The sequence below is a fragment of the Crotalus tigris genome, unplaced genomic scaffold (genome assembly GCF_016545835.1).
Source record: "Crotalus tigris isolate CLP2741 ecotype Arizona unplaced genomic scaffold, ASM1654583v1 scf7180000017765.3138416, whole genome shotgun sequence".
Classification (NCBI taxonomy): Eukaryota; Metazoa; Chordata; class Lepidosauria; order Squamata; family Viperidae; genus Crotalus; species Crotalus tigris.
The window spans coordinates 2,107,660-2,119,736 of record NW_024096620.1 but is presented as its reverse complement, the minus strand read 5'-3'; the positions used below and the strand labels follow the sequence as shown (position 1 = coordinate 2,119,736).

Here is a 12,077-nt window from a genome sequence, read left to right as displayed (position 1 = left end):
AACAAGAATGAAATATTTGAAAACAAAAAGAAAAATGGAATATTCAGCAACAGCCATTGACTCCTAATACCGCATAAATGCCAGTATTAGTACTAAATTGGACCTAACCCTAATTAAGTGGGCACTGCGGCTTAAATGAGGTTGTTCCATTAACTGTGAAGGATTTGCTATATCCCTTTACAGCAGGGGTTCCCAATGGGTGATGTTTGCAGCCCCTGGGAGTGCGAGACAATATTCCAGGGGGTATGAAAACTTGGGTTTAGAAGTTTCAAAATTATAGAGTGTATGCATAATTTCATTGCCATTATTTCAAACTTTTGTAAGAGATGCAAGAATATATCAGAAGCGTTCTAGAGATGCAGAGTATAGAAAAGGTTGGGAACTGCTGCTCTATAGGAACAAGTGTTAAATATGTTAAGAAAGTGTGTTTGTTAATTTTGCTATAATAGTCTGATCTGATTTTATGGAAATACGAATAATAACACGTATCACAATAGGTATTTTTTATTAAATGCAAATTGGAAAAGAGATGATACCCAAGAACAACTGGAGGCTAAGTACAGTTAGTCTACTCTAAAGGCCAAAAAAGTCATGATGCTAAATGTGTCAGTTACAAATCTAATCAGAAAGAGAGAGAAAGGTGATATTTTCATATCAAATTAACAGTGCCATTTTTACTGAGACGTAAATCTTTTCACTCTCTCCTATGCATACATAGCCAATAGCCTTTGAGCTACACCTTTTGTAGAGAAATGATGATTATGTGATCTTCATAAAGACAAGTTAAAATGGAAGCTGTATCAGTTTTATACGCCTTTATAATTGTAAACATTTCTTACCAAGCTTTCCATAAGGAGGAAACTCTCCTTTAAAATGTTCTCTCTCCAAAACATGAACAAAGAGAACTCCAGCAGAAGGATAAACATTTCGATCAGAATGCACCTTAGAAAGAATTGTGTATACTGGAAAGCAGGAGAATAGAAGAGGACACAACATGAAAAAAATAGATCCATGGAAAATAGTGGTTATATGCTCATTTTAAAAAAAGCTGAAAAATATGACATACAATACAAACCCTAAAGTATTTGTTGCCTTTTTTAGATATCTTCACAGCTCTTCTTCAGTTATGTAGCTCCTGATACTGAACAATTTAGAATTTCAATCTTAATTATATAAAACCCAAGAAGCAATTTACAAGTCACTTTGTATGTGGTAAAACATATTGAGAGATGTCAAAGCAGCTACATTTTTGAATAGTTTGGTAAAAAGAAGAAAAGCATTTTCATGGTACTGTATTTTTCAATTCATGTAGTTATTATGAAATCTTACTGCAATCAATTTTGCTTGTTGCAGCAGTCTTAGTGTGTTAAAAGTAAGTAACACAAAGAAGCAGAACAAAAAGAGTGCTCTGTTTGAAAGAACTTTCAGAAAGCCTGTAATTTATGCTAAATGCATTCTTTCCCCACTCCTGACAACTCTTTTGCTAACAATATTTTATTATCAACCTTTCAAGAACTATATATAATTGTTAACAAATGCAACTTGTATTCCTTGATGAATTCCAGATCATCAAGGGCATCTCTCAGCTTGAGAAGTAATGGTTGGGAGCACAATTCTGATCACTATCACATAAAAGGGCATAAATATCTCAGTTTTTAAGCCTGCATTATAATCAGCATGAATAATAAGCATTAAGCACACAAAATCTATGGTTACACTTTATTAAAACTCTGTAAAATTTCATACATGAATATATATGTATGAAAACATTAGATACATGTTTTATATTGCTTTTATTTTTACTCTTTTCAGTATTATTTCTCTTGGGGCTTTTTTGTGAATAATCTAAATCAGGGGTGTCAAACTGCTGGCCCGCAGGCCGGATGTGTCATGCCAAAACAGCACCCACCCCATTGCTGGCAATGGAAAAAAAGTTGCGATACATCGCAACACATCACGTGACATTGCAAGTTTGGCTGACTATTTGAAGAATCATAATAATAATTTACATAAAATAAAAAAATAAAGGAGTTTTATAAAAAAATATCTGTGAGGAAGTCTTTGACAGTAAAAAAAATCTAATGGAAACACATTCTTAACTTTTACTCTCATTGAACTATCTTATTGTTTACTTATAAATGTGTTACATGTGATTAATATAAAACTTTGTATTCAGTGAAAAGCAAGGTAGAATCGATCTAAAATCAGTCATGTAGAGGTCATGAAGATTCCATTTGAGTATCTCTCAGTAATTCAATATAAATAATGTGGAAATATTAAATTAAATTCTGATTTTTATCCATATCATATCAATGCCTATAGTATCAACTGCATCAACATTTCACAAACTTCTTTTATCATTTGTTGACTTCTTTTATATTAAGACTGAGTTTATACTTTAAAACTGCTACATCATAAAAGAGGACAAAATTTTAGTTGGCTTCTAAAAGTTCAACAATGAAAGCTATTGACAAGTGGTAGTAAGAAGCAAGTACAATTAGGTTATTACATTCAATAAAACTGGAAGATGATATATACTTTCTATTCACTGTGTTTTAAGGTATATGTAGATGAATTTCCCCCCTTATCCCTTGAGTGAATCAAAGTTACACAGAAAATGTGTAAAATAATTGAAATATATTATTCATTAGATGTAATATTTATGACTTATCTGAGGTGGGCAATAAGTTGTTATTTAATCTTTCATACACATAACAAAACATCTTTCAATTTTGACTCTACTGAGAGTGAAGAATAATTCTAATTACCCAGGTCATCCTAACAGCTTAGGATACTCAGCTATTTTGCCATCTTTGGTAAAGCTAAACCTATTTTAAATGCAATTTTTTTCAGTTAACTAGCCAGTACAAGTAGTCTTCAACTTACAACCATAATTGAGTCCAGAATTTTGGTCATAAATTATGCCAGTCATTAAGCAAGTTATTACAGGACTGTGCCCAATTTTACATTGGTCATAAAGTAAATGCTGTGGTCATTAAATGAATGCTACAGTTATTAAGGGAAATTGTGGTCATTAAGCAAACCCATTGTTTGTGATGAGCTCTTTTTGCTAGAAACCAAAAGTAAACTTTGTTTTTTTTATTTAAAAATCCTCTATAAATTGTAGCCACAATGCAGGATATGGCAAACGGTCATAAAAGCAGGCAAGTTCCTATGCACCCAAATTGCAATTATGTCACCATAGGGGGCGCAGGATCACAAATACTCTTTTCTGGGCCTGGCACAAATTTAAAATGGTCACTAAGCAACTGATCTTAAGTACCTGTAATACCCTGGGTAACCTGTCAAGCATATGAATGTTTAGGTATAATCCATACATATTGTGTTTTGATATGCTGTTAGGCTAGAAGCAAATCTGACAGTGTCTTCCGTCTGTCCCAAGGCAAAGCCTATAGTTAAGAAACATACAAGTCATAACAGAAATCTGAGCTGATAAATTGTAGAAGCTTTTACAAATAGGCCATTGCATGTACAGTATGAAATTACCTAACAGTAAGCCTATGGAGTGAACACTGCAGATTGCCTATCCCACACTACACCAAATCCACATCTTCCACGTCATCCTTAGAAATCCTTTAATGAGTGATTTCTTCTATCCCGAGTAGATGCTCTGGAATATCATAAGTTGGCTGATGAGAACAATACTGAGAGACCTAGGAGGGTTCTAACGTACAGACTTATAATTCTGCAAGCACATAAGATTATGCTGCAGGATCAACTCACTGCATCCCACTGTGCAATGCATCCTAAATACCAAGTCTTGCTTTATTCCATAGTTCTTTTTACAACACTGTAATCCCTTGCTCTGAGGTGGGGTCAGGGTGACTGAATGGAACTGAGTGTTTGCTGGTCGGATGCTCTTCCTGATGCCTATGCAGGGTTCACAGCAGATATTTTCTCTTGCAGAGAAATATCTGTCCCTGCCTAGGATTGAACTCTCAGCCTTCTGACTGGGAGGCAAACATCTTCACCTCTAGACCACCACGCTATTCCACAGAGTTCATATCCTACAAATTAATTCAAGAGAAATTTTAATTCCTGCTTCAGATGAGTCACTCCCCACAATGCCAATAAAACTAACCATCAGACATTTTTTTCCTCATCTCAAAAACAGAGGGAGAAAGATAACATTGTTTTCCACATCTGATATAAATGCAAGTTCTCTCAGGCATTTAATTAAATATACTGCATTATCAGATTTTTCTCATGTTTTCTAATCCAGCTGTTCCTCTATAGCAGTGGTTCTCAACCTTTTTAATGCCCCAACCGGTCGTATGTCGAGGACTACCCAACCGGTCATAAGTCGAGGACTACTCAACTGGTGCAGCACCGTTTGCAGAATGGGACTTTTGGCGGGCTCAGCAGGGCAGAGACAGCCTGGACAATTCCTATTGGCTTTTGAAAGCCAATAGAATTAGACTCTATTCAAGAGAGTCTATTCTATTGGCTTTCAAAAGCCAATAGAATAAAAGGGAGTAGCACAGCTAAGGAAAAGGGGGGGGGGAAAATGGCGGACTGCGTTGTTTGGCGACCCCCGTGAAATGGTCGTTCGACCCCAAATGGGGTCCCGACCCACAGGTTGAGAACCACTGCTCTACAGTGTTTTCATATTAGACAGTTATGTTTCCAATCAAAGCAGGTAATTTCATTAGCATAGTTCCAACAGTATCACTATTAAAATAATGTGGTGACCATACTATGTGATGGTCTGAGCATATTAGGCAGAAATGACTATATTTGCCGTTCATTAATCTACGTCAGCATAGAGTGATTATGCAATGCTTCAGATATTATTCTAAAAAAGTGCTATAGAACGATATGCCAAATTAATCCTAAACTAGGTGTTGGCAGTTATTATTAAATCAAGTCCTACGTCAAATGTTACAGATATTCTTTCATCTCTAGTTATGACTGCAAATACATGAAAAAATTTTTTTTCTTTTTCCTATTTCCAGCTTTATCATGAAGCTCTTGCTGCATTCCACAATTTTCTGGGATGGTCTGTTTTCCCACTGCATTATAGGAAATGTTGCCTTGTCATAGGAAGTTACTTTATTTTATTTTATAAGTCACACCAGTACTGTATTTAATTCATTAACTGAACAAATATGTAGTTATTCTACAGAAACATTTGTTTCCCCAAACCATACTTTAAAATTCTAGCATTTAATTAGGTATTCTTAGAAGCAGTGCACTAATTTAGTTTTCCTTGAGTCTTATTCTTCTAATTTTCTTCTCCATTTTAATTTTTTCTATGTAAGATAGCTAACCACAAAAAAATTAAAAACCTAAATGATAGGAACAATTTTCCCTAATTGATCCTGACATTTAAAATGTCTCCTAAAATGAATTGAGACACGATCTATAAATGGGAATAAAATGAATAAGCAATATTATAAACAAATTATCCCACTCACCAGTTTACTAGTGTGGTTAAGGAGATGTCAGTAAGGAGGAATGTGCAATATTTTAAAATGGGGCCATTATTTGAATGAGGAAAACCACAAATAATTTAACTGAAAATTTAGTAGCAAACAAAAAAAATTAGAATGAGGAAAACAACATTTGGGGAGATTAGATGTTTATATATTTGTTGTTATCTGCACACATTGTCAGTAAAACACAACAGAAGTGATTTATCACAGAATACTGCAGGAAGTTGATAAATCCCATTTAAATGCCTAAACTCACCATTTTTCTCAGCAGCCTTAATGCTACTGCTAATATATCTGATGAGATGCTTTGTCTTCCCTTTAATCATTCCATTTACGCCAGCAGGAGGGTATAAGAAAAAAGCTTTCCAAAGGAAAACAAATGCAAGATAAATAAATTAATACTAGGTCAACTGTTTCTCAGTAGTCAAAGGCCATAAGTCAGAAAACACTTCATTTGGCAGATTCTTATCTTTGGCTTGTTGGAAAAGAAACAAGGAAGATTGCTTATTTCATACATCATGCTAAACAAGCCATGGATGGAATTTCTTCAATAGATTAAGTTGCTATCACTTAAAGAAGCCAAATGGAAGACATTGGAAATATATACTGATATATTGCTAACTTTATTGTAGTTAAGCAAACGTTCCTAAGAATACACCATAGTCTGATGCTCAGGCACAATGTTTCAGTTCTGTACATGGTAAAGAATAAGAAAGAAATTCATAAGTGAGGGGTCCTTGGTGATCTCTGAGTTTGCTTGTTTTCTTGCAGATGTTTCATTACAAACTAGATAACATTATCAATGAGCACTGATGAAGTTATCTAGTTTGGGTTATGAAACATCTGCAAGAAAACAAGCAAGCTTAGAGAGCACCAATGACCCCACATGTCAACCTGAGCTATAAATATTCTCCTTTATTACTAAATTCATAGGTGCTAATATTTTTAAAAAAGAGTATTAATAAATCTGTTTTAAGTTACTAATATCTACTGAATATTTTTGTTTCCAAGAAATTTAAAGATAAACAGCTTAAGCTAAAGCTTAAGGCCTGCTTAAGCCATTCCTGACATTAAAAAACCACCTAAGAACAGATCACTTAAAGATGTCATAAACTTAAATTCTTCTCCAATTTGTCTCAAAAATGGAGTTTGCGCTATTATTGTTACTCTAACATTAATACGGTTTCTCAAAAGTCATGTATTTCTTAAACATTGGTTTCACCCATAATATTCTTGAGATTTTGTTTTCTTCAAACAGTGACTGTAAAACATGATTTTGATGTTTTGAATAAACTACATACATTCAGAGCAAAGTCATAAAACCATTTTAAAAACAAACATTGGGTAGCTCACCTGTAATTGGTTCTACAAGTAGCTCTGGATGCAGTAGTCATGATTGGAATTTTCTACTGCCGACACAGACAGGAAAACATACCTCCAGAAGGACAAGCTCTTGGGTACAATTCCTGTAACTTTCCCTTCAGCATCCATGAAAAGCAGGTTGATAGAATAGGAGATTAAAAATATCTATCATAGTATGGATTTGGAGAAGGAGAGGAAGACAGAGGGCATAGCAGCATGTGTATCTTCAGAAAAATGTCTGTGTATCACACATATGGATAAGTAACATGCTTATCTCAGGGAGATAAACAGATGATGCCCAAATTATCCCTGGATCTAGTCAAATCATCTTTTAAAATAATTTAATCTATGGCTTAAACCAGTGGTTCTCAACCTTTCTAATGCCGTGACCCCATAATACAGTTCCCCATGTTGTCGTGACCCCCAACCACTTATACATCACCATGTGCCGGGGACATGGCCAAAGAAAAGGGGAAAAAATGGCAGACAGCCTTGTTTGGCGACCCCGGTGAAATGGTCGTTCGACCCCAAATGGGGTCCCGACCCACAGGTTGAGAACCACTGGCTTAAACACAGAGACACTGAATGAATGTGAAACATTGGTATCATATTGCTGCCTGGCAGAATTTGCTAAAACACATACAGAGCAAAGAACTAAGCATCTTATACATAGAAGATCTCTACAAAATAAATCTATTGATAAAATATATCCAATGTTGCTTGCTGTTAATATCTTGAGTACTACTTCTGTGGTAATACAATAAAGGTAAGATTTATTACATATTTAATGAATAATTTCAGTTAGTTGAAATAGCAAGATACCCTAAAGGGATGACTAAGCCTAATAATTAAAATATCACTGAAACAAGTTAATGAACTAGATTACAAGCTGAATCAAGAAGAAACTGAGAAAAAAGTCCATTTCTAAATTATGCAATTTTAAAACCTAAACTGCATCCCAAGTGGACACTGCTGAAACAGAAACTATGATGTCAGGTACAACTTGCTCTCATTGGAAAGTGTTTTGCTCAGCAAATAGGGAAACGGTAGAATATGAAAGTCAGCATTAGGCTCTCCATCACAGGGTCATAAAGAGTGAATAAAGAATAACAAAGTTCGAAGGAACCTTGGAGGTCTTCTGGTCCCTGCTCAAGCAGGAGATTCTATACCATTCCAGACAAATGGCAGTCCAATCTCTTCTTTAAAATCTCCAGTGATAGACATAGAACTTGGAGGCGTTTATGCCAAAAAAAATGGAGAAAAAGCTTAACACGTTTCCCAGAAAATGTGTGTATATTCTTGTTCTGGAACAGAATCATGGATTCCAAGCCTAACCAGAAGGAATTTTATGGATAAGAGATCAAGGAAAGCATAGAACTGCAATTACCTTCAACAGACAGGGTGAGATCAAATGAGAAAAGACCTTAAGCAAGACCTTTCTTCATTGGGTACTGCAATGAAAAAAGTGTAAAATATTTGAAAATTATCAGGTTTTAAATATGAGAATCACTTCTCACACTAATAGAAAAGGAGCCAGTTACCAAAGTAATAAACAAATGCAAACTGTTTTTTGTTTATTTAGGGGTCCAGCCCTTTTCATGGAAAGAGTATGAAGAAACGTACAAGAGTTGTTGTTCTGCCTCAAATTTGCCTATATATAGATGTTTCATTCTATAGAGTATAATACAATTACAAATTCCTTTTTACAACCCTGTAGTCCCTGTTCACGGTAGAGCTGAGCATTTACTGGCAGAATATTTAATACTGAAATTCTTGTAACCTTTACTTTCCTCCTATACAAGTACTAGCTAGAGATGTAGTTCTATTCCTTGGTATTACTACTTCCAGTCCATATTCCAGGGAAGACAATAAAATTCTGTACCATTTACCCCACCTGCTCAGAGACCATCAATTGTCTGTTATTGTTAAATTTATTTTGCATATAATAAAATAATAATTCCTGGCTAGTTAGTCCTTTTCTCTGGAAGGAAGCTTGATAGCTATTGGCAAAAGACATAGCAACAATCTGTGGTTGGAGCATTCATTTCTATGTTATTACATGCACATGACTACTGAAATCTACCACAGTTCTAGATGATTTTGATCATGACTAAGGACAAGTACCTTATTCATCTGTGTGGTAAGCAAAGGAACATAGTAATATTCTTATCTCAAAACATTCCTTTAAATTCAATTGGAAGAGGTCAACCTCTTTTCCAAAGCACCTGAGGGCAGGACAAGAAGCAACGGCTAGAAACTAATCAACGAGAGTAGCAACCTAGAACTAAGGAGAAATTTCCTGACAGTTAGAACAATTAACCAGTGGAACAACTTGCCTCCAGAAGTGGTGAATGCTCCAACATTGGAAGTTTTAAAGAAGAGACTGGATAACCATTTGTCTGAAATGGTATAGGGATTCCTGCCTGAACAGGGGGTTGGACTAGATGACCTCCAAGGTCCCTTCCAACTGTGTTATTCTGTTACAGACTTTCAGAATTATTATTCAAGCCAGTACTTTTGACCTGAACACCTTTTTACAACTAGTTTGTAAAATAAATTCTCTTACCACCATGTAGATATTATTTTAACAAGTCAGTGCCTAGTTTCTCTAGGATCATATACACTTTTGTCATAATGACTGAAGAAATATAAGCATCATAGAAAATTATAGAAAAACTAAGAAAATACATTATACAAATTCTAGCAGGGACCAATCTACCAACTTCACAAAAATTGCCATTAATCACATAGCAGCATGGGAGCAATATCCCTATCAACCCTATAAAAAAAGAATTGATCTCCAAACCAATCACACTGCACACACAAGCACATATTTTGATATACACAGACAACACACAGGAGTGACTATAATTCAGATAGCAAAAATCCAGCAAATGAAAATATTCAAAATATCCACAGACTCTGTTAGAGAATGCAAGAAAGGAGCAAGAAATAATAAGACAAAGAAATTAAAGATATGATATATAAAAGAAAGTATAGCTGAATCCTTGCTTTCACTGTTTTGTGTCATAAGTTCACCATCACTGGTATAGGAGAATAACAATGGATTCTAAGTATGGAAGTAGTCTTTACATATGTATTAAAATTGCATCCATACTATAAGCAATCACATACCAATTTTATCAATTTGCCAATTTATTTATTTATTATTCAAATGTATTGACTGCTTAACTCCAGTGAATTATGGTGCAATAACAACTTTAAAAAACAAAAACCATAATAGCAAACAACATTAAATCAATAAATCAAATCATTAAATCAACAATAAAATCAGCTAACAAAACACACATACACACAAAACACATACACAAACATTGGTCATTAAACATCAATCCCAGGCCTGGGAAGAAGGCTAGATTTTCAAGTTATCCTATATGCTGTATTTTTTATTTAAATTTTATTTATATCTTTATTTATATGTACTTATAGACCACCACTCAGGATACATACTGGATAAAAAACTAAGGAAAAAATCCACTCTTTCCAAGGGTGTGTGTATGGAAGTCTTGTACAACACTATACATGGGGACATGACTTAAAATAATATTTTTATCTCTTCTGCACTAATAGCTTAGGGAAAAATGAACTGATATACTTTTCTAATAGATTCTATATATTTCTTCCTAAAATACTACTAAACTCCAAGACTAGGATAGTTCTTGAAGTTAATGCACTGTATCAAATCATCTAAAGTGCAATGGCCCATACATTCAGTTCTCAAGTATATTTGAATTTCATAGAAAGAGCTGACTGAAGAATCCCCATCTAGGATAAAAGCAGTTATATACTGTCTCCTTGTGGCTGATTTAGGTAAGGCGTTGCATTATCACTTGTATCCTTATTATGTGACAGTATTCCAGCTGAGCTATTCAAAATCTTAAAAGACGATGCAGTAAAAGTGCTACACTCAATTTGCCAGCAAATTTGGAAAACTCAACAGTGGCCACAGGATTGGAAAAGGTCAGTTTACATTCCAATTCCAAAGAAAGGCAATGCCAAAGAATGTTCAAACTATCGCACCATTGCACTCATTTCACATGCTAGTAAAGTTATGCTTAAAATCCTACAAGCTAGACTCCAGCAGTATGTGGATCGAGAACTACCAGAAGTACAGGCAGGATTTCGAAGAGGCAGAGGAACTAGAGATCAAATTGCCAACATACGCTGGATCATGGAGAAAGCTAGGGAGTTCCAGAAAAACATCTACTTCTGCTTCATTGACTATGCTAAAGCCTTTGATTGTGTGGATCACAACAAATTGTGGCAAGTTCTTAAAGAGATGGGACTACCAGACCATCTTATTTGCCTCTTGAAAAACCTATATGCGGATCAAGAAGCAACAGTGAGAACTGGACACGGAACCACTGATTGGTTCAAAATTGGAAAAGGAGTCCGGCAAGGCTGTATACTGTCGCCCTGCCTATTTAACTTATATGCAGAGCACATCATGAGAAAGGCAGGGCTAGATGAATCAAAAGTTGGAATTAAGATTGCCGGGAGAAATATCAACAACCTAAGATATGCAGATGATACCACTCTAATGGCAGAAAGTGAAGAGGAACTAAAGAGCCTCTTGATGCGGGTGAAGAAGGAGAGTGCAAAAGTTGGCTTGAAACTCAACATTAAGAAAGCCAAAATCATGGCATCCGGCCCTCTCAATTCCTGGCAAATAGATGGGGAAGAAATGGAGGTAGTGACAGATTTTATTTTTCTGGGCTCCAAGATCACCTCAGATGGGGACTGCAGCCAAGAAATTAAAAGACGCTTGCTCCTGGGGAGGAAAGCTATGGCAAATCTAGACAGCATACTAAAAAGCAGAGACATCACCCTGCCAACAAAAGTGCGTATAGTCCAGGCCATGGTTTTCTCAGTTGCAATGTATGGCTGTGAAAGTTGGACCATAAGAAAGGCTGAGCACCAAAGAATTGAGGCCTTTGAACTATGGTGCTGGAGAAGACTCCTGCGAGTCCCTTGGACTGCAAGGCGTTCAAACCGGTCAGTCCTAGAAGAGATCAACCCCGACTGCTCTTTAGAAGGCCAGATCCTGAAGTTGAAACTCAAATACTTTGGCCACCTAATGAGAAGGAAGGACTCACTGGAGAAGGGCCTAATGCTGGGAAAGATTGAGGGCAATAGAAGAAGGGGACGACAGAGAATGAGATGGCTGGATGGAGTCACTGAAGCAGTAGGTGTGAACTTAAATGGACTCCAGAAGATGGTAGAGGACAGGAAGACCTG

The 12,077-nt window shown here is 35.7% G+C and overlaps 1 protein-coding gene across 9 annotated transcripts in view; it reads right to left on the bottom strand.

The window, feature by feature from the left end:
• SGCE (sarcoglycan epsilon) overlaps positions 1-12,077 on the bottom strand; it is a 45,970-nt gene that overhangs the window by 30,363 nt on the left and 3,530 nt on the right. For 6 of the 9 annotated variants that reach the window (XM_039341487.1, XM_039341484.1, XM_039341485.1 and 3 more), the window contains exons 2-3: positions 5,713-5,817; positions 840-962 (exon numbers count right to left, since the gene is read on the bottom strand). The exons of 1 other annotated variant lie outside the window; for it this stretch is intronic. In XM_039341487.1, coding sequence (XP_039197421.1) covers positions 840-962; positions 5,713-5,817 — 228 coding nt within the window. Of the gene's footprint in view, positions 1-839; positions 963-5,712; positions 5,818-6,809; positions 6,941-12,077 lie in introns of those variants that run through there. 2 more of the 9 variants (XM_039341490.1, XM_039341488.1) reach the window with 2 other exon arrangements.